The following is a 22,720-nucleotide window of genomic DNA, read 5'->3' on the forward strand; positions in this document are numbered from 1 at the left end:
GACGGTTGGTTGGTTGGTACTTGGTATTGTCAAATATCAATTGACAAAAAGCACCTTCCATCGCGTTTATGATTTTTTCATCTTTTAAATTTTGGGATGTCCAAATTTCTTTTATTCCAATCAATTCTTTAAATATTATAACTTTGATTACCGGAATGCTTAAATTGTAATTATATATTCACATCAATCAGATATAACATTGTAATAATTTTTTTTTATTATATAGTTTAAATTGAAAGCAATATCATCTGTAGAAATTATAACATAATTATGTTATTTTACTTTTTTTTTAATTAACATAATTATTAGTAGGAATTAGGAATTTACTTTGATAATTAAATTGAAAATTTTGATAAATAATAATTTACGGAAAATTTTGAGATTCTTAATACACCTTATTCAATTTTTGTTTATATTAAAAGAGTAGTGCGTAATATAAAAATATAATGATGTAATTGAAATTGAATATAACTATATATAAATGTTAAATTAATAATATGTTTATTTTATTTATATATAAGTATTTTGATATTTTAATAAGATTATAAAAAATAAGAAATGATTTTTTTTTTGAAAAAATAAGTTATTTTTTTAAGAAAAATGACTTAGTTTTTATTTTGTTTAGAATAATAATAATATTTTTAGTTGACTTATTTTTATATATGATCTTGACTTTCTAAATATTTTAAAAAAATTAATGCTCATTAATTTTTTCAGAGTGATAAATAAAATTAAATAAAAAAATTTAAATACGACAATTAAAAATAGATGAAAATAATAATTTATAAAAAATAATACTAAATGGGTTGGCTAAAGTAGCGCTCAATAATAAACTATTTATAATATTTAAAACTCTGTTTATTTAAAAAAAATAATTTATATATAAAAATGAAAAATAAGGTTTGAGTTTCAGTTTTATCAGTGATATTAATTATTATTTTAATTAATGTCACAAACCATTCCTTTTTCTTCGTTACATTTAGTGCATGCAGCATTAATTATATTGTTCATTTGTATATCTTACATTCAAGTGATCATAATAATTTCAAATCATGAATTCCATTTTAATTCTATTTTATTCAAAAATTTTATTGTAGGTTCCCTCTGTGTTTTAAAACAATAAACATATATATATTTTTAATAATTTTACTATGAGAACATAATATGAAAATGAAATGAAAAAATCTTGCCCCATTATACAAGGATTGGCAGGGTGAAGTGACAAGTGTCTAAATGTTTATAGAGGGCTGGATGGCAAATCACGCGGTTTTAATAATATTATTAAATTCAACCAGATGAAAGAATTAAATTAATCTAGTCCTTTATTTTTATTTTCACTTTCCACCTCCCAAAAAGGAAAATCCGCTCTCATAACGCTATCCAAGTTTATATAGCCCCACCAAGCTTTTAATTTTCATCGCCTACCTCTTTCAGATCTTACTTCTTTCTCACTCTCCTTCTCTCTCCACCATGGTTCTTTCCAAGACAGCCTCGGATTCCGACGTCTCCTTCCATTCCACCTTCGCTTCCCGCTATGTCCGAGCTCCACTTCCTCGGTAATTAATAATCCTATCATATAAATTAATCTTTGCCATTTTGATCATCATCAGCGGAGATATTAGCCAATGATCATGAATTATTTTTTTCTCTGCAGGTTCAAGATGCCAGAGATCTCGATCCCCAAGGAAGCGGCTTATCAGATCATCAACGATGAGCTGATGCTGGATGGGAACCCTAGACTTAACCTCGCATCGTTCGTGACCACATGGATGGAACCTGAGTGCGATAAGCTCATCATGGCCGCCGTCAACAAGAACTACGTTGACATGGATGAGTACCCTGTCACCACTGAGTTGCAGGTTAGTCTTCTTTTTCAATTTTAATTCACAGGCATCGATGCCTTGAGATATGCGCTAGCGTGTGCAACTGAAGAACAACTTTGAAAATGAATTAGTAAAATTAATTATAATCTTGCAAGCAATGTGTCTCTAACAGTGATAACGTAAAGAATTAATTGAAAATTGGAAACTATAGATTAGATCATTTTGTCGACTGGTTAGAGCTATTAGAATAGATCAGACCATATTTACATCACATTATTTTTTTGCTTTTTTTTTAATAAAAAATTTCGGTATAAATATTTTACTTTTGTGATAATAACAAGTGAAAATTATTTTGTAATATTATTTAATTGTAATTAAAAAATAAATATTTGTACTTAATATCCTTGCTTTATATTTGTATGCTGGCTTTTATGAGAGGTCGCTAACGTATAATTAATAAAAAAATTTCGGGAAAACTTATTTAAATAATTGTTTTTCCAACAATTTTTTAATTTCTTTCAGAAAAAATCCAAAGAAAGAATTGGTTTTTAAACGTACAAAATATTACATTTAGATTGTTTTTTAACAATTTATTATTAAAATTAATATAAAAATTAAATAATATATAAAATAAAATATCATAGACTAATTAATTTAATTTTTAAATAATAAAAATTTATTAATAATTATAATTTAACTTTAAAAAGAAAGCAGTAATTTATCTATTCTTAATTGTACAAATTACCTTTTATTTTTAAGAAATATGCTATACAATTAAAAAAAAAAAAAAAGGGTTGGGCATGCAAAACTCGAAAAGTTCAGGCTTGATTTTGTGAGAAAAAGAGAGAGAGGGAAATTTTCACCAAACGGCGTCACTGATCACGGAAAATAGTAAAAGGATGATGCCGCCCGATGTTTGCGGCCACTTGTTCTGGAAAAGACGCGGCTGGCAGAAAGCCGACAATTAAGATGGTGGCGCCCACATGATTTCTGGATGACTCACAGTCATGCGATAATTATTCAATGGTTGGAGTTTTCATGGGATTATAGTCAAATAATCAAATCAAAATAATAAAATTTAATTATTTTAAAAATAATATGCTCAGTTTGATTTGAATTTTTATTAATAATTTTAAAATTTTTTATTTTTAATTCTACTTTAAATTAATAACTGAATTAATTGAAATAATTAAATTTTTCTTAATTTATATATTATTTTTAAGTATTATTCTATAATTTATTAATAATATTTAATATTTAATTATTTCTTATTAGTAATAAATTATATTTATTATTTATTAAATAAAAGTGATTATAAATATATTTTTTAATTTAACTAATTACTAATATAATTATGAAAACTTATAATATAATTTTGATTATGTAAAAATTATTGTTTTTATTTAAAAAAAGTTGGAAAGTATGACTTTTGCTATAAAGAAAAACAATGAAGAATAATTTAAAATTGTTTTGCAAATCTTAATTAAATTTTGAAAAAATAATTTTTCAAATTTCCATTTAAAAACTGACACATTTAAATATAAAACTTTATTTTTAATTTTTTTAAGACTCTAATTTTTCATAAGTGAACAAACTCTAAGTGTAGTAAGTTTTAATTTTTAAGAGGCAATCGTTAATCTAACCTTTAAAATTAACATGTAACTCTAAAATAAATAAATAAATAAATATTAATAATATTAAAATTTAATGTAATTTTTTTAAATATTTAAATTAATACTAACAAAAGGTTGCTAAAAAAACAAAAAGGTTAAAAGTTAGAGAAGTTATTAACCTTGTAGGAGTAGGTGCAAATTATGAACTGGGGTGGGTTAATTGTCTTATTCTTTTATATCCACAATCCCACTAAGCTAATTGTTAATTGATTCGTCCCATGCAATAATTGAGAAATGTTAGAAATTTTCTGGTGAAATTGAAGGCATGATAAGAAGAAGGTCAAGGTCCTACTTCTAGAAGAAGAGTTAATGACGGGTCGGCAGTCTAAAATTTAGATCTCTAGACGCCACATTACCCCGGTGGTCTGATCCTGTGGTTATAAGTTTTGGCGGCTTTTGCACAATTAGTCTAAATGGGACGCTGCATACTCACTATTTATTTTCATAGTCGAATATTCCACATTTCTCTTTTCCTTGCAAAATGCCAAGTAATATTTTTCAATATAATATTTAAAAAATAATATTATAAAAAAAAATTTTAAAATCTAATGAAAATTGAGTTGTGATCCTTGTGAAAAGCAGGAAATACTCAACACTGAAGGAAAGTACACTACATAAAATTCTGCTGATAACTTATCAATAGGAGGATTAGGAAAGACTTCAGGCTTCAATAAAAGAGCAAACCATTAAAGATAAAGAAGAGGCGGAGGATGTTACAAGAAAACTAAAGACTTTGTTTAGAGGAATAGAGGAGAATAAATGCTAAAATAAAGTTAAAATGATGCACTATTTTTTTTTTTTTAATTTTTAATTTATTGTTTTAAATTAATAATAATAATTATTATTATTTTGTAATTGGTTGTTTTTACTTTAATTTTTTTTTTCTAATTAATAATCAATTGGTGCACTATATTAAATGTTATTAATTTTGAAGGGGCCAATAAAAATAATTTAAAATTTTTATTTTATTTTGAAACAATTTAATAATTTCACTTAAGTATTACATATAAAAGAAAATTTTTCATCAAGATTTTTTGTTTTGGGCAATGATTATTAGTAGGGGTGTGCAAATGGTCTTTTCGGTTCTGAACCGAACCGAACTGAACTGATAAAATCAAAAATTGAAAATCGAAAATCAAAAATAAAAAATTTTAAAAATCGAACCAAACTGATTGATAAGAGAAAATTGAAACGAATCAAACTGATAAATATCGGTTCAGTTTTAAACCGATCAAACCGAAATTTATAAAATTTCATATTTTTAACATTAAATCTAAATAATAAAAACATAAAAACAAAAAAAATTAGAAATCAAAACTCAAAAATCTTAAGGTTCGGTTTGATTTTCTTTGATTTCGGTTCGGTTCGATTTAATTGGGTTCGATTTTTTTTTTATTTCCTATATATATTAATAATTTAGGTTCGGTTCGATTTTTTTTTTATAAAATAACCGAACCGATTAATCAAAATTATTAAAATTATGAATCGAACCGAACCGATTGAACCGAATTCAATCGGTTCGGTTCGGTTTGGTTTTTCGGTTTAAACCGAAAACTGCTTTCCCTTAATAATTAAAAAATTTAAGTCAATATTTAAATGTCAATTTTTAATAATATATTTACAATTTCAAATTATTAAATGCTGTTTTTTTTTTATAACTTGACTAAAAAATTATATCAAATATTTTAAATTAACAATTAAAAGTCTAACGGTTAAAAATCGACTCCTACGTTTAATTTGAAGATTATTGAATTAAAATATTTAGAAAAATATTATAAAAATATTATAAAAATCTAAATCTGTTGTTTTTTTTTTAATTAAAAGTTGGCAAAATTTTTATGTGTTTATTATAAGTATTTTATTGTTTTAAAATTTCTCATACTTATTTTTGTGCTATATAATTAAAGATCTTTTAGGTTCTTAAAATTTTTTAATTCTTTATCAATTATTAATCAGTATATTCCTACCAAAAAAAAAAAATATTAGTCAATTTATTATTGATTGGTTGCAATTATCTAAGCACGTTGTCTATGATCATGGAATTTACGGCTGATCTGTCTTACCTTCATAAAAGTATTTTTATATTATATTTGATTGATCTTATAATTTCACCAATTCAAATAATATAATTGGATCAGTTCATCTTTTAAAAAAATTAAACGCAAATTTATTTAACAAATGATTTTATTTATTTTTCAGATTAATAATATTCTGTGAATGAGAAAGTAGTGAATATTGTATTATTTTAGATTTCTTTCAAAACGTGGCGAATCATGGCGAATACCTAATTAAACCTTTCAGATGCATACTCGAAAGATTGTTTTTTAAAAATTAATTAGTAAATCTCTTAATTAAAAATAAAATTCTTCTTTGCGTCTTCTCTTGGTCTGGGAACCCATGTCTTAAATTGTTTCTTGAGTCTTTCTTTTTAGCTGCAACATGATACGGCTGGTCATTAATCCATGACTTCCAACAATATGATCAAAGATAAACTCTTAATTAATTAATGGCTTTTGCCTTCTTTTGAATATATACATATATATATATTTTAACTTCATGGTTTTGGGATGACTATAGCACAAATAAATTAAAGTTTGTAAGTGAATATTTTGTTAATTAATAATTAATACGTGGTTGGTTTACTTGAAAGATAGCATCTTATGCTTAGTGTAAAAGGCAGCAATTATGAGGGGAAAAAAGACGGACATACAAATTTTAATATGTGGAGTGAGCTCATACTTATGATTTGTTTATGCATACAGAACCGATGTGTTAACATCATTGCTCATCTATTCAACGCACCACTCGGAGATTCAGAGACTGCAATTGGAGTAGGAACCGTAGGTTCTTCAGAGGCAATAATGTTGGCTGGATTAGCATTCAAGAGGAAGTGGCAAAACAAGAGAAAAGCCGAGGGAAAGCCCTATGATAAGCCAAACATTGTCACTGGAGCCAATGTTCAGGTATGGTCGATATTCTCATTTTTTTTGTTAATACCATTGCATATTTGGATCGCAAGTTTTTCTAAAGTAGAATAATGTAAGCAAAGTCATTATGTGTGGAGAATATTGATGAATAGGATGGTTTTTGCAGGTTTGTTGGGAGAAATTTGCTAGGTATTTTGAAGTGGAGTTGAAGGAAGTGAAGCTTAGAGATGGGTATTATGTGATGGATCCAGCGAAAGCAGTGGAGATGGTTGATGAGAACACAATTTGTGTTGCTGCTATTCTTGGCTCCACTCTTAATGGAGAGTTTGAAGATGTAAAGCTTTTGAATGACCTCTTGATAGAGAAAAACAAGAAAACTGGGTATTCATAAATTCCTTCTCTCTATTTTTTATATAGAAAAATTCATGAACTCATTGTATCATGAAACGGAAATACCTGACGACTGATTTATTAATCAAATGAGTATATTCTTTCTGTTAATTCATTTTAACATGTGTGAGCTGCAAATCTTACAATATATCATGCATATATGTTTATATTATATTCTTTTCCTTTGTAGATGGGATACTCCTATCCATGTTGATGCAGCAAGTGGTGGGTTTATTGCCCCTTTTATTTACCCAGAACTCGAGTGGGATTTCCGATTGCCATTGGTGAAGAGTATCAATGTTAGCGGGCACAAATATGGATTGGTCTATGCTGGAATTGGCTGGGTCATTTGGAGGAGCAAAGAGGATTTGCCTGAAGAACTCATCTTCCATATCAACTACCTTGGAGCTGATCAACCTACATTCACCCTCAATTTCTCCAAAGGCATATATATCTATTTTTTCAGACTAACTCATCCTGTCCCATTGTATATTTCCCTGCTTAAAAGCTAAAACTACTTTTGCAGGTTCTAGTCAAGTTATTGCTCAATACTACCAACTCATTCGATTGGGTTATGAGGTGAGTCCTAATTAGACCGGACATATTTTATCAGCATCCTAACATCCAATGATGAAAAATACATCAACAAGTGAATGGAAAATTGCAGGGGTACAGAAACATCATGGAAAATTGCAGAGACAACATGCTGGTTCTGAAGCAAGGACTTGAGAAGACAGGGCGTTTCAATATTGTTTCGAAGGACAATGGAGTGCCACTGGTAGCCTTTTCCTTGAAAGATAACAGCTGCCACAATGAGTTTGAAATATCTGAAATGCTAAGGAGATTTGGTTGGATTGTGCCTGCATACACAATGCCACCGGATGCAGAACATGTGACTGTGCTTCGAGTTGTCATCAGAGAGGACTTCTCTCGCACACTCGCAGAACGCCTTGTTCTTGACATAGAAAAAGTTCTGCACGAGCTTGATACCTTGCCATCCAAGGTTAGTGCTAAGATTTCAGTAGTTGAAGAGAAAGAAAAGAATGGAACCACTTTAGTCACGAAGAAGAGTGCTTTGGAGACACAGAGGGAGATTACTACAGTTTGGAGGAAGTTTGTCTTGGAACGGAAGAAGATGAACGGTGTTTGTTAGAGGGGAATAGCAAAACGTCCGGTCGTTTAATATATTATTATTTATTATAAGAGTGTTTTGGTAAAATTTGGTCATGAATGATTTATGGGGTACGGCTACCTACCTTAAACTTTTATTGTTCTTATTTTCTAATATACGAAGGAAAAAGTTATATTATAAAGCAATATTTCTAGTCTTCTATATATTATCATTTATTATAATAGTGTTTTGGTATTTGCTTTTGTGCGTATGCAATTTTCTTTGCGAAAAACTTGGTCATGATTTATTTGATATGTCTACTTGCCTCAAACTTTTAATTTTTTTTTAATATACCAAAAAAAAAACTTTTATTATTTCTAGGAATCTATTATAATTTTCCAACCAGAACAATGGATCTTTTAATTTATTTTATTTTTATGCTCGCATTTTAAAAAATTTAATTATTCTATGAATCTTCAGGTTGCTGCTATATGTACTATTCAAATATATGTCCAAAAAAAAAAACACTCAGTTTAAAGTTTCTCTATAAACTCGGTCCTTGCTCTTCTATCTAAAGTTCACTTTAAACTTACATGATATTTGGTTGAATTCTATAACAAGTTCGGAATTCATTTCAAATGAATTCTAGATAATTTTTATTTTAAATAAATTCTGAAATTTAGTTTGACACAACTTAAAACATAAAATTCAATTAAATTTTTATATATTTATTATCATTCTAAAATAAAATTTTATTTGTCTTTATTTCCTAAATTATTTTCAAGGGTAGAATTAAAAAAAATCATGGTTTTCTAAAGAGATCAAAAAAGTATTATATATAATAAATTTATATTTATAACAATTAACAAAGGAATAAACCAAATAATAATATAATAATAAATATAAATTAAATTCTTCTTTTTCCTCGCTCAAGTATTAGCTAAACTCCAATTTCAATAAAAACATTACATTACCCACTTGCAAGAACAGTGATTACTTTCAATTGGTAAGCTCTTTTTTTTTTCTTTTTAGTTATTAAGTTCAACAATTATTTCATTATCTCATGATAATTTTTATGGCATATAATAGGAGGAAGATAAGTTTTATATTAACTTAGTTAATAAAGTTTCATTTTGAAATAATAGATTTTCTTGGACTAGTAAATAGGTAATTCTAGCTACTAGGTAAGTTTTCTTTAAGAGATACCGTGAGGTAGATTTTAGAGTTATTAATGAATATTTATTTTAATAATAATAATAATAATAATCATAATAAAAAAATAAATAAAAATAAATATTTTCTACTTAGTAATGTGCTCTCTTTAAAAAGGGTGAAATTGGAAGTTGGTGTATGTACAAGGGAGAATTTAGATTCAAGGTTTTATATCTTAAATGCTAGATTGAGAATGAAGAAATTAAATATGATGTGGTTGATTTTTGGAACTATTGGTGTATATTAATTGTATTTAAACTAAGAAGAATTTTGATGTAATAAGGGGAAGAAATTTTAGTATGAAGTGCTAGAGGAAAAGGAAAACATGTTGAATGGAGAAGAAAGAAAGAAATGAAGAGAATGTGAAATTTGTTACATTCTTTTGTGTAGGCTACAAATGGGCATTCGAAATTCATTTGTGATATGTTGTGACTTGTTGAGAATTAGTTAGATTGTTGAAATTTTAGGGAACGTTCAGGTTATACCGAGATGTTGCCGACTTTCTTTTAAATTTTTCGTACATAAATCATGCATTCTATATTCTACAATTTCAAATAAGATATAAATTCCTTTCTTAATGCATTGTTATCTTTTAACATTAGGTGAGGATTCGGCTCCCGTAGTAGATACTAGGGGTACTCAAGCGATCTAGGCCTCGGTCTGTCTTCAGTGCAAGTGAGTGGATAAATATATAACATTATTATTTTATTAAATGTAAATTATTTATATTATTATTTTTAAGTATGAAAATGGGAACAAAAAATGTTAATTTTATGTTTTATTTTTGACTAGAATGAGATTTATAATTACAGCTGAATAAATTGCCAAATACACTCAATATATACACCGAATAGATAACACCTTAATAAAATGTGAATTACTTTAAACTCAAATGATATTTATACTGTCTTTGGGAAAGCACTTGATATACACATAGCTTTTGGGGCGTATATCAAGTGGTAGCCCTTTGGGGGTAGCTCTGCACATGTGTATGACCACCAATTTTATTGCTCTTGGGTTATTATTGTGTCATTATAGAGCCCAAGATACCAGCATTGCTCTCAGGCTATTAAAGTTTATTATTGCTCCTGAGATGCTAGCATTATTTATAAAAAGCATATTGTGAGTGTATGAGGATATTGCAGATTTTATGATTTAATATATTTATTCCAGAAATATTATTACAACATGAATTTTATTTCAACTCAGCTACATGATTTGGATTAAATGATATTTATTCAGTTGACCTATTATAATATAGCAGAATTGGTACTAATAAGTACCAAAACCTTATCTGTTTCCCTTTATTATTTATTTATTCGCTCACTGGGTAGTTGTACTCACCCTCTCTTTTTTTTTCAATATTTCATATTTCTTTTGCTAACTCCACAACTAGTAGCCTCTTTTTTAGTGTTTTCCTCTCATCCACTTCACCAACTCCAGAGTCTAGTGGAGGTCGGGCCAATATGTTGTTTTTGGATATTTCTTTTGTTTTAATTTATTGTATATAAGTAAAGAGAGTTAAGAGATCTAATCTGTAAATATTTTATTTTGATCCTTACGAAGAGGATTCATGTACATTTGAGTAACTATTGTTGTTTAATGGGCACAGAGCTATATTATATATATTAGATGTATTTCAACAGGTTCTATGGTTTCTTTTAGCTATAAATTTAGGGGAAACTTCGTCAGTTTTCCAAGTTATACTAGTCTCTATAGGTTAGGGACGGTGTGATACCATGTGTGCGTGTTTCTTCGAAAGAAAAAAGTAAATATTGAGGGGTGAGACTTGATTTCCGGTGTGGTCTAATGATTTATTGAGGTCCGCGAGTTAGTGAACGTACCTATTAGGGTCGAGCCTTTTTTTTTTTTCGAAAAAAAAATTAAAAATTAGAAAAAATATAAAATATCTTATATACTTGTATAAATATTTTAATAATAAATAGAAAAAAAAATTAATTTGGACATCTTTTTTAACTAATGGAGTTTAATTGAGAAAAAGTTGTTTGATAACAATATTTTAGTCCAAAAAATGTTATGTAAATTTTGTGAAATTTATTTTAAATTCCACTAATTTTGATAGAAATTGATTTTAGTTATAACCAGTTCTTAGAATTGAATTCTATTTTTTGAAAAAGAAAAAAAAATCAAACACGCAAAATATGAAAATTCAATTGAATTCCACAAATTTTTTTTTTTTTTGTGGAATTGAACTAAACAAGCTCCTTTTAGTTTCCAGGGGAAGGTCTGACAGTTTTGGCCATCTACCATCTCCCTCTCTCTTTCATTTTAGTTTTTTTAGCTATTTCCTTTTGTTTCTTGTGTTTTTGTTTCAATTTTATGTTTTGTAGTTTAGTTCTCTTCCTTGGATGGAGACTTTGTTGTGTTGTGTTGATGAGATGCATATAAGATCTTATGCTAGATTTTTCAAAGATCCGAGATGGTTGAAGTAACTCTTCCTAAGCTTGGCCCATTGGCTGGTACTCTCAAAGGACATGTGACCGTTTTGGGTAGATGGGAGTGAGATGCCGTAGCTCTGCCATGCTTGTTCTTGATTCATTCGGCGTCTCTTTATTTTGTTGCTCCCTTGACCGAAGCTGCTCCTTGCCCGGATGACTGCTTTGGGTGTCTTTGCGTTTGGTTGCATTTCTTCATGTTGAGAGGCTGCATGCAGTTTAATGGTGATTGTGATCCCAGCAGCTTGTGTGTAGATGAGAGATCCGTGGTTTCTTTACTACTTGGCAATCTATTTTGAGGCGACATGGTTTGGCTTCACAGATGGGTTACCCGGTGGAAAGGACGGGTCTATTAAAGCAGGGTCTTGTGCATGATTATCTGTCAGTTATGCCTTTAGCTTCCTTTTGTCAAGACCTGGATTTGGTAGAGTAGTTAGGACTTTGGCTAAAAGGGGCTCTTGAGCCTAGAGTTTTACCATTGTACCTTTGTTCTTCTGTTTATAAATGTATGAATGAATGATTTGCAATGTTGAAAAAAAAATACATGTCCCTCATAAGAGATGAGTTTCAACTCGACGAGCAGCCAGCAAGCAGTAGAGTCAAGGATAACGGCATACTGTTTTTCTAAACACGTCATGGATATTCTCAGAGGGAAAAAAAATGCAAGTTTTGATTTTTCGTCAGATTGCCAAACAAGTGAGTGAGAGCAAGAGAGAGAACCCTCAATCCAACCCCTTTCCACCTGTCCGCGGCCACCCCCCGCCGGATATACCATCCATTCTTTTCCCTGACCCAAGACAAACTAGAAAAGCTCCCTCTTCCGATTATCTAAGACGTCATTACAGCCGAAAAGCACCTCAGACGCCTCGTCAGACGATGGTAATGTAACTAGGATTTAAAATGATGGGAGACCTTAGCCAATAACAAACGGACACAATTTATTAACGATCAAATGGCTCAAGCAATTCATTATTCATGTACAAACCAACCTAAAATATCATAACATAATAATAAAATCAAATATATATATATATATATATATATATATATATATATATATATATTTCAAATCGGAATGTGATACAGATCATTTTAGGGGGAATGATCACTTAATTGCTGGTTTGGTTGATGATGAAGAAGATGCCCCTTTCACAACAGTAACTGGACATGAAGCATTTGTAACCACATAGTTGCTAACACTCCCAAGTAACACCCTGCCAAATCACAAGTCACCGGTCGGATAATCTATATATGGATGCTAATTAAGTTTGATCAGAAACAGGTCATCCACTTCAAAATCAAATAGTAAAAGCAAAAAAAAAAAAAAGCACTTCCCTCAAGAATGAGTCACCAATTTAGAACAGAAAGCCTTTCATCTAAATTGAGAAAAATAGCTCATGGGTGGTAGGCCAAAGCTGGAGGAAATGGCCAACAGTATATTTTTCCAGGATTAATGAAAATCAGTGTTCTAAAACTCGTCTGCTAATCGATTAAACCAGCCAAATAAAATTTGTTGGATATATTAATCCTGTTTCTAATTTAATTGCTTCGGCCGATCAATTCGGTCCTGTTCTTAAAACGTAAGTGAAAATAAGATGGGAATTATTAAGGAAGAAGAAGAAGAAGAAGAATCAGAATACCTTTTGATACGGCCTAAACCCCTGCTTCCAATGACAATAGAATCAAGCTTGAGATCATCCACAGCATCACACAGCTTCTCCCTTGGATCTCCCCAGTAAACCTTTGCCACCACCTTGGCCTGCTTCACTACACCACTTTCATACATGCAGTAAAGGGAAAAAAAAAAGATCACAGAGGGAGAAAAGGATGACATCATAACTTACCCCTTTGGTGTTGGAGACTGTATCAAGAATATTAAGAACCTCAGGATCATGACTGAGTCCATACTGCTTTGAATAATTGATCTCCCTGAATTCCTCAAGAGGAACCAAAGCTGAAAATTTAACAAGACAATTAATTAAGGAAACTATATTTGAAGTAATTAATTAAGAAATATGTGATATACGTGATCCTGTGGCTTCAAAAAGCTGCTTCCTGGTATGATCGGCTTTGGGTGGCTGAACTTGGATAAGGATAATCCTATCTCCAGGATCGATCAGATTTTCTGCTACCCATCTGAGAGCTGCTTTGCTGGTCGGAGAGTAGTCCATGCCTATACCAACTGTACGTGCTTTGCCCATCTCAGCTATTGTTATGGACCTTTGTTGTTCAGTATTTCCTCTCTATACAGATTCTTTTTGGGATTCTATATATAGCAGAATTGGGAGCTTCTTGAAGGTACTAGCAACAGGCTTTCTTTCAATTATATATGTAAAGAGGCTGAGCAAAAGCTATTCCAACTTTATTCCATGGTGATAAAAAAATTTATCTTATAGAAACCAAATCTGGACTAAAGAGAGCAAGATTCTACCATAAGCTGTTTTTCCAAGCTTTATTTTCTAATACTATCAACATTGTTACATGCCATGACGATTGATTTACACATTTGTAAGTTAAATCAGTTTTTAACTAGATAGGCCTAGATCATCCGTTTTCAGGAAATTATCATTTGGGCATAATTCACATTTTACTTGATTTACACATTTGGGCATAATTTACATTTTCAGGAAATTGTCATTGAAATTACTGTTTTATTTACATACACTTGAGTGCATCAAATTTTCGGTGTATCAGATATCTAAATGTTGTCATTTAAGTAATTCTTTAAAATTAAACTTCTAATTAAATATATTTGTAAGCAAAAAAATTATTACATTGAAGCATATAGATTTAACATGTGTGATAATATTATTGCAAAAATAGTACTAGAACATTTACATATAAAATTCTCTCTCTCTCTCTCTCTCTCTCTCTCTCTCTCTCTCTCTCTCTCTCTCTATATATATATATATGGGTCAGTCAGGCAGGAATTTTCATCTCCAGATACAGTCATCCTTGAAAGTGAATATGGAGAATTTCCTATTATGAGCAGAGCAATTGAATGACCCAGTTGAAACAAAGGACGATGTTGCTGGTATTTGACTGGGTGTATTCACATAACCATTGTTTTCCATGATTATTCTCGCTCTAGTATAATTGTGTAACAAAGAAAAGAAGCGATCAACTAGTTTAGATTCATTTGTTTTTTCATTTTTTCATATATGCGGAGAATAAAGGCCTTGGTTCGAGTTCCCATCCGCTAATCTAATAAGATTTTCAAGTGTGTGAGAAACATGAAACAACAAAAAATTCATTTATATAGTTCACGGCTTTAGTATCTTCCAACTTTAGCAAAACGTAGAACACTCCTTCTGTGTAACCCAGATCAATAATAATAATAATAATAATAATAAAGAAATACATTTCTATTCTATACTAAACAAGAACCTGAAATGAAATTCTACATAAATGGCAATGGAATGCAATGTTGAGCTTCCAAGGGACACAATGATGCCCTTTTCAGTAAGACCATTTTCACATTTTTTGCACAACCGTGCAATCATGGGATTGGAGAACTATACATCAACTCTCTATTTTTCTTACCCGTCATGTGCTCCAAAAATTGGAGCATAATTATACTAAATACCCAAATGAATCTGCTAACTCAACGCATTTTCACAATGTGTAAACTAACTGGAAATCTAAGAAAGAGAAAGTCAGCATGTGGCATCTAACCCATGAGAATCTGTTGCTACCCAACAGCATTCTGTATACCAATTCTAAATTTTGCATTTTAGCAAAAAAAAAAAGAGCGAAATTTACTGGATTTATACACGACTCTGCTGCTCTCTGTTTTCCATCTCTCTCACACTATCCACTATGCGTTGGATCTTCTTTGACAGACTCTCATTATGCTCCTCAATCTGTTCAAATATCAATTCCAAATGCCTTTTATACGTCGCTGCCCTCTTTTTCTCTAGAGCTAGCTGCTGCGATAGTTCACGGATTTTATCGTGTTCATTCTGCACACCAAAAGTTTAGTTGCAATTTAGAAAAAGTAATACCACTAAAATCAATTTATGCAATGCAGGTGTTGAGAATTCTATTAAACTTCCATGAAAGTTAATGCATCCCATTTGCCACTTTTTACACGTAAAAGTTGCAAATTGATGTCTGGAAGAGCATAAGTCCTCAAGAAAGACAGCAATAAATGCTTCCCAACAAATACTCTATTAAAGCAAATTCACCAGGATGTCAGTGAGAGGCGACAAGCATGTATACCTTCATAGCTATTTCCTTAAACCACAATACCATTGACAAAGATATTAACTCAACCTATGCAATGAGAAATAAAGATAACTCATTATTTAGTGGAGCTTAAAATGTAATGCGTGACTCCAAGTTCATGGTTATCTTCGTAGGGTTTTTTGCGATGAAGAAATAGGCATGTGATATCACATTACAGGAAACAAAAGGAGGCATAAAGACTTGAAAGCATTAGACAAAGTTTTAGAAGACAGCCACATAAATTATATTGTACATGAAATGGGATTGACCAACAAAAGTTTATTATCCTTATGAGATCGGAATTCTGGTTAAAACAATACTTCTCTAAGTTAGACTTCTAATAAAGCTCAAAAAATCTCAAAATCTAAGACCCAAAACATAGCAACCCAGCCCATTCAAATAAAGCTGGAAATTACTAAAATATCAACAGGTTCAAAAACCAAGGATAAATACTAAACCCACAGCTAATTGAGTTCAATAAATACAGAACTAAAATATGATTATAAAAGGTTTTGTAAGGTAAGCCAAAATAAAAGTTTATTTCATCTTTCATCTTGCTTTTCATGGAGCTTTTCATGGAGCTTCTTGTTGTCTGCATAACTTACATACATAGTTGAAGTGTCACTAAAAAGACAAAAGTTAACCACTTCTAATTATAAAAATTTATCACATACAAGAAAACACAAAATATACAAGTGAACGTCCACAATCACCTTTTTCTGATGATCCAACAACCGTACTACACAAACCAATGAGGGAATTCTCCTCATTCTACATAACATTCAACAATGTTCTTACATCATGATTGTAATAAATTCAATAAACTTAATAAAACCCAGCCTACATTATTCCTTTTTCTACAAAGAACCTAATCCAAAATATCAGACAACTATATTAAATTCAACAACCTAATAAAACTCCACCTTAATGCATTTCTTTTTCTGGCAAGAACCTGGTCCATAATATCTAGATAACGAGTGTTTGTAGCAATCAACCATGCCTGCAGATCAGCCCTCAACAATATAACGTTAAGAACAATGAGATTTTTTAAACTCTGCACTGTACTGGTTTTTGAGTTACTGGATGCAGAGGAAGTAGTATCAAACATAAAGTTCAGAAATTGGCACGCATACTACAGGTACACATGATTGAACCATTATAAATGCCTTCACAGCTACTGTTAAAATGGAATACAATTTAAGCCAACATCCTTTTTTCCGAACTAAATTCATAATTGTCCCAAAAAGGACTTAAGAAGTAAAGACAGGTGATAAAAAAAATGGATGATTATAGAAAATGACATGTTACTTAAGTGTTTAACCTACAAATAACAGAATGCAAAAAATAGCAATTGGCACAACCAAGGGCTGTGTTACACGTTCTTCAGGTTCCATTGAGATTTCCAAATGATTCTAGTGAAATCCCTATAAAAAGTATTATTATGGGGAAATATAGTCTAATCATGCTAACTGTTAACTTGGTTTTCACAAGCCTTAAAAGTTCATCTACATTTTTTTTTCCAGGTAGGTAAAGTTCATATTTTTTCAAGTAACTCAAGTTCATGTGCTTTTTTCCTTTCAATGAGCTGTTCAAACAAAAGATTATATACTTAAAAATTTAATAACACAACAATACCAAATCTGTATAACAGGAGAGCACGAACTAACCGGATACTGATCATAAATGCAATCCCTTCGGCCTTTACCAGGTGTTAAAGGATGAGTGTGCTCCTTAACAAACTTTGTAACAACCCATTTACCAGAACTTACTTTCCTCACCAAAATCATTGCTCTGCAGCCAACCCTCGTCTCCGCCCTTTGTCTTACAATTTTTTCTCGCTTGTCAGGCATTCTGTAACCCTCTTTATTACAAACAAGTGCCCGACCAATGGCAGATCCATCACGCCTTGATCGAGAGAGTTTGCTGACACGGATGATGAATCCCACACGTGTAGCATAAGTATTGTAAAATGCATGTGCAGCTGCTTCAGATTCAAATTCCTGTCCCACATAGGGCTCATCTGCTGGAACCATAGCTATAGATGGAACTCCATCCAGAATTGCATCCTTACCTAAAGACTCTTTATCCACTTTATCATCCTGATCTTGTTGAAAATCCTCTTCAGCAGAATTTATAACAATTTCATTTTCATCACCTGCTCTGCTATCTTCCAACTCAACAGTTCCCACCACCACACCATTGGCATCACCATTTACCTCAAATTCCACTGCAATAATAAGCAGTTATTTCAATGACACGTACCCATGGCAATATCAAATTAAATAAAAGACAACGCTATTGGCGTAATCTTACAACCAAAAGAAAAATGGGGAACAACAACATTTTCAGCCTTAGATTTCCTATAATTGCAAAATCAGCAAATTCCAAAATTTTAATCTATTAGTAGAGAAAAAGAATTCAAATATTCAACCTTGTCCCAACAAGCACAATGATGGCTCATTCCCGTAAACAGGATCTTAGTCCTGAATTATTAGCAAGGTGAGAGAGAAACAACTCTAAAAATGAAAATTGGCAGTAGAATTGGGTGGGAAATAAGTTCGATTGGATAACGGTATTGGATTTGGAATTGAAGCTAAGGACTTCAATCCAATTCTAATTCCGATAAAATTGAAACTAAGAAATACAATTTCAGTGTTTCCACTGAATGAAAAAATTAAATATTGGAAGAGAAAATTCTTCAAATTAGCATGGTACTACTTCTAAGCTATAAAAAAAAAAGCCACCACATCAAACAATAAAAGTTGCCCAAAACCCAATTCTTCTCCGACAGCCATTAGACCCGAACCCGAAAAATTCAATTAATCTGGTAGCCAGGGAATAACAAACACCACAAATAAACTATAACAACAGAAGGAGAAGGAAAGGATGGGAAGCTTACTATTGACGGACGGAGGAAATAGGAGTGATGCGATCACACCACCTAATGGCTAAAACAGATGAAAATTAATCAAATAAATTATCGATTTCCCAACTGTGATGGGAAATAGGGAAAATGCGAAACGAGGTTAGGCAATCACAGGCCGTGATGGGGGTAGTCACCAGCGACGATAGAGAGAAGGGAGATGATGATTGTGAATAAGAAAAAGGAAGAAGATATTCATGTGAAGGAGACGGCCAAATCGTAGGCGATGATCGCAACGTCGGTAGCTGGCAGTTGGCCGTCGGCGATGGAGGTGACTATCCTAAAATGTCGACTATAAGTTTAGGATTCGGTGGTTAGGGTTCAGACATCTAGAGGTAAGATGAGAGACAGGAAATTAAAAGGAAAGAAGTTCTGACTTTTACGGCTTGTTTGTTTGTTTGTTTGGAAGTGAGGGGAAACAGGGAGAATGGAAGGGGAAGGGAAGGGAAGGGAAGGAAAGGAAAGGGGGGAAAGGAATGAAATGTTTTCGGTTGCTCGAAATGAAGAGGAGGAAGGAGGATGATTGATCATAATTAAATTGTCATTTTCTTTTTAGGGGGGTTTCTTTGTAATTTTATTAGAAAATTGGAAACGAAATTTGTTCTAAATTATCAGGAAGTGGCGCCATGTTCAAACATTATCAATTATAATTTACATATATATATTTTTTTTTAATATTAAAAAAAAAGTATAGTAATTAATTTTTTTCAGACTGATTTAGATCTAAACCTGTTTATGATAGAGAGATTACAGAAGTAAAATGCTTTCAACAAGATTTTTTTTATTTATAAAAATCAAAAATCAATTTTTTTTAAGCAATGATAATATTTTTACTTTATTATTCTTTTTTTTTTTATTTGTTAGGCTAATCGTTATCCTAGCCGGTTTTCTATTATTCTGTTTTTTTTCTCTAATTTATATTGGCTTTTTTTCAAGAAATATTATATTAGAGAAAATAATTCAACATTATGATACGAGGGTGCTACATATATGCTTCATTTATTTAGGGGAGTACAATCATGGGATAAGAAAAATTTTGATAATTAAATAAAATATATATATTAAACAATAAAAAAATTTAATGTCAAATAATCAAATTGAATAAATTAGTAAACAAGAAGGACTCAATTGCACAGTCAGCAACACAAAAGGGTTTAAGTGCATTTTGCCTTTATTTGCGGTATTATATATAATTATAAATAGCGGCAAAGAAATTGACAAACTGTTCTACAAAACCCTAAAAACCAGAGCTTTGAGACATAATTTCAATAGCTGTTATCATAAACAGACGGATCAGCAGCTGCCAGCCACGGTGACCCGACTGTCATTGAATTGCCCTAACCGGCTCAATTCACGACCATATTTCTTTAACTGAACAGAAAAATGGACGGAGCCCAAGCGGGGCTGTCACTGGTAAAGCAGTTGGCTTCCTGCGACAACAAAACCCGTAATAGATCCCTCGGCGTCCTCCTGAAGAGCTGGCTTCCATCACAATCTCAAATCTCCGAAGACGACATGAAGAAGCTCTGGAAAGGCCTCTTCTACTGCGTCTGGCATGCCGATAAGCTGCCTGCCCAGGCCCACCTCATCGATCGTCTCTCTTCCATTCTTCCTCAGCTCCATCTCCCTATATCTGTTCAGTACTTTTCTGTGTTTTTGCTCACTATGCGCCGCGAGTGGACTGGTATTGATGGTCTCAGGTTAGACAAGTTTTATCTATTGATTCGTAAATTCATGCTCTTCTTTTTCCTTCTCCTGAAGAAAAATTCTTGGGATTTGGAGCTTTCTACTCGTTTGATGGGTGTGTTGGTGGAGAGCACCTTTTTGGCCGATGATAATTTACTAGGCAATGGTGTCAATTATCATATTGCCTCGGTGTTTCTTGAGGAGCTTAGACCTCTCCTTCCGCTGAGCAAGCAAGTGCTTGATGTTCTACTGGGACCTTTTGTTTCCGTTATGGGGAAGGTGTCGGATAAGATCCTGTTGGCTAAGATTAAGAGTAATGTGTTTGATTGGCTACTGAAAATGGGAAATAGGCTGCTGGAGGTCAAGAAATCAAAGGTTGATGTTGATTCTGGGAATGATGTGCTGGTGTTAGGTACAATAGCCTTGGCTTTCGGATTTTCTGCTAAATTTTTTGAATTGGGTTCTGCAGTTGAGTGCCCTCAGGGGAATAGGAAAGTTTTATTCGGTTTGCATGAGCAGTTTTTAAAGTTAGAAAAGGATTTTGCATCTTTAGGGATTGATATTTCTTTACCTGAGGTCAACGAAGACACTGATGAAGATGAGGTGCCAACTTTGGTTCCTCTTTCCACTGGAATGGAAGTGGCTGCTTCTAATACCGATGTTGCAAATATGTCTGGTAGCAAGCGTCTGAAAAGATGCAAGAAGGCTAAGAAGGAGTCAAGCAGCAGTAGAAAAAAGGCTAAGAAGCAGAATAATTTAAGTTCCGATTGTGACACCGAAGAGGATGATAATGTGGTTATGCCAAATTATGGCAATTCAAATGAGGAAAGCAATCATGATGCGAGTTTGATAACATTTAATAAATCTGTGATATCAAACCTCCAAATGCAGTTTGAGAAAGTTGCTGCAGAAGTGGGCTTGGATAAGAACGTTGGAAGTGCCTGTGATTTTCCTGAAGTCACTGGAAATGGTATCGTCTCCAAGAAAAGGAAGAGAGCAAAAAGTACGAATAAGAAGCAATCTGATGATCCAGAATTGAGCAGTGAAGTAAATGCTGATGGCGGTGCTACTTTAAAGAGTACTGAGAAGAGTGCCAAGAAAGTAAGGTTTTCCCTGAAAAACAACTTAGTGTGGAAGCCTCACAGTCCTTTACCTCCACAAAGTTTGAGAATACCACCATCTGTGACCCCTCGGGGAAGTGCCCTTAAGAAAGGGGTACCTCCAGGTCCCATTAGGGAGATGCCTGCGGCTAAAAAGGCTAAGCAGAAGGCCAAATCTGTGAAGAAGGGTCGGAAGCTAATAATTGGTATTGCCCCTGCTATTAAACGCCTGAAGAAGTTAAAGACTGTTTCTACCTAGAGAGTTATCGTGATCCATTCTCTTGCTTTTATTCATCTCATGCTCTTTTCTGTTGGTAACCTGTCTCAACTTTGAACGATATTTTTGGTATTTGATTTCTTTTGTTGAGTGAAAGACAGATGATGCAAACGATTAATTGAGTAATCTCCTAACTGTTTGATCCATTTTTAATTTACTTTCGAGGAGTGCTTTAATGGGTTGAAATTAATATGCACTATGAACGCTACAAGGATCTGCTTTTTTAATCTTATCTTGGATGATAATCCTGTGAATGCCATCAACTAGCTTCCAATGAGAATGCTATTCTTGGAAGATTTCAATAATAGGGATCCCAGTGAATTTTGGGCTCATTAAATTAGGTTCCTTTGTTAAAAACATGTGAATTCTTGACCAGAATTTTTAGCCAAATTTGTTTTCTTTCTTTTTTCTTAAATGTTTTCAACAGCAAAAAATGTCTTTTGAAGGTGCCTCACTTTTAGCTTAACTGTCCAAAAAAATTGCTTGATGGATTACTATTTTTGATAGTCATGGTATGTGCAGTTGTATGTGTGTGTATATATATGCCAGAAATGAGATCTATCCTCCTAAGACCTTAACTATAATAAGATGTCTCCCATCAGTACACCTTTAACGGACTTTAGAGCTTTTACCTCAAGGAAGACAAATGCAGCATAATTACTGTCTTGCCTTTTCTTGAGTCTTTGGCTTTGTTCAGCAATAACTTTTAAGATAGCATTTAGGGTTTTGACTAGAGTCAAAACTATGCCTCTCTTGTTTATGTTGTCAGTAGCATAGTATTTATACTAGCTTGCTTTTAGAGGTTGAAGATGTTGTTCATGAAAAGTTACCCTTCCTAACTTTGAAAGAGTGTTTTGACTAGGATCAATAAGATGATACCACTATTTTTATACTTAACAGCTACTTCAATAACTA

The 22,720-nt window shown here is 32.0% G+C and overlaps 4 protein-coding genes across 5 annotated transcripts; 2 read left to right on the top strand and 2 right to left on the bottom strand.

Moving 5' to 3' along the window:
* The first annotated feature begins 1,297 nt into the window (after positions 1 to 1,297).
* On the top strand, positions 1,298 to 8,179 carry LOC110637184 (glutamate decarboxylase 1). Its single transcript, XM_058137943.1, has 7 exons — positions 1,298 to 1,556; positions 1,655 to 1,859; positions 6,259 to 6,459; positions 6,590 to 6,804; positions 7,004 to 7,257; positions 7,340 to 7,392; positions 7,481 to 8,179. Exons 1-7 carry the CDS (start codon positions 1,471 to 1,473, stop codon positions 7,964 to 7,966), a joined length of 1,500 nt encoding a protein of 499 aa, XP_057993926.1. The 5' UTR covers positions 1,298 to 1,470; the 3' UTR covers positions 7,967 to 8,179.
* A 4,334-nt stretch (positions 8,180 to 12,513) lies between these two features.
* LOC110637168 (universal stress protein PHOS32) lies at positions 12,514 to 14,106 on the bottom strand. Its single transcript, XM_021787139.2, has 4 exons — positions 13,619 to 14,106; positions 13,437 to 13,546; positions 13,233 to 13,351; positions 12,514 to 12,806 (listed from the first exon to the last, which is right to left on the bottom strand). Exons 1-4 carry the CDS (start codon positions 13,791 to 13,793, stop codon positions 12,698 to 12,700), a joined length of 513 nt encoding a protein of 170 aa, XP_021642831.1. The 5' UTR covers positions 13,794 to 14,106; the 3' UTR covers positions 12,514 to 12,697.
* Positions 14,107 to 14,968: 862 nt separating this feature from the next.
* Positions 14,969 to 19,271, bottom strand: LOC110637167 (protein FAR1-RELATED SEQUENCE 6). 2 transcript variants are annotated; one of them, XM_021787138.2, is made up of 4 exons: positions 18,719 to 19,271; positions 17,487 to 18,046; positions 16,743 to 16,819; positions 15,419 to 15,554 (listed from the first exon to the last, which is right to left on the bottom strand). In XM_021787138.2, coding segments are annotated over exons 1-4 (678 nt in total). In that variant the 5' UTR covers positions 18,720 to 19,271; the 3' UTR covers positions 15,419 to 15,514. The 2 variants fall into 2 exon arrangements, with proteins under 2 accessions (XP_021642829.2, XP_021642830.2); XM_021787137.2 differs by lacking the exon at positions 16,743 to 16,819 and having other exon boundaries at positions 14,969 to 15,554.
* Positions 19,272 to 19,920: 649 nt separating this feature from the next.
* On the top strand, positions 19,921 to 21,962 carry LOC110637185 (uncharacterized). The gene has a single exon (XM_021787165.2). The coding sequence runs from the start codon at positions 20,126 to 20,128 to the stop codon at positions 21,785 to 21,787; it is 1,662 nt and encodes a 553-aa protein (XP_021642857.2). The 5' UTR covers positions 19,921 to 20,125; the 3' UTR covers positions 21,788 to 21,962.
* Positions 21,963 to 22,720: the final 758 nt, after the last annotated feature.

Source organism: Hevea brasiliensis, chromosome 16, assembly GCF_030052815.1.
Source record: "Hevea brasiliensis isolate MT/VB/25A 57/8 chromosome 16, ASM3005281v1, whole genome shotgun sequence".
Taxonomy (NCBI): Eukaryota; Viridiplantae; Streptophyta; class Magnoliopsida; order Malpighiales; family Euphorbiaceae; genus Hevea; species Hevea brasiliensis.

Excerpts from the sequence above, each read along its gene's own strand:
- LOC110637184 (XM_058137943.1), top strand. The coding sequence starts at position 1,471 with ATGGTTCTTTCCAAGACAGCCTCGGATTCCGACGTCTCCTTCCATTCC. Across the intron at positions 1,860-6,258 it reads CTGTCACCACTGAGTTGCAG|AACCGATGTGTTAACATCAT; the intron begins GTTAGTCTTCTT and ends TTATGCATACAG. Across the intron at positions 6,460-6,589 it reads TCACTGGAGCCAATGTTCAG|GTTTGTTGGGAGAAATTTGC; the intron begins GTATGGTCGATA and ends TGGTTTTTGCAG.
- LOC110637168 (XM_021787139.2), bottom strand. The coding sequence starts at position 13,793 with ATGGGCAAAGCACGTACAGTTGGTATAGGCATGGACTACTCTCCGACC. Across the intron at positions 13,547-13,618 it reads TTTTGAAGCCACAGGATCAC|CTTTGGTTCCTCTTGAGGAA; the intron begins GTATATCACATA and ends TTAAATTTTCAG. Across the intron at positions 13,352-13,436 it reads CAGTCTCCAACACCAAAGGG|GCCAAGGTGGTGGCAAAGGT; the intron begins GTAAGTTATGAT and ends GTAGTGAAGCAG.
- LOC110637167 (XM_021787137.2), bottom strand. Across the intron at positions 15,555-17,486 it reads GCATTTATGATCAGTATCCG|AATGAACACGATAAAATCCG; the intron begins GTTAGTTCGTGC and ends TTTGGTGTGCAG.
- LOC110637185 (XM_021787165.2), top strand. The coding sequence starts at position 20,126 with ATGGACGGAGCCCAAGCGGGGCTGTCACTGGTAAAGCAGTTGGCTTCC.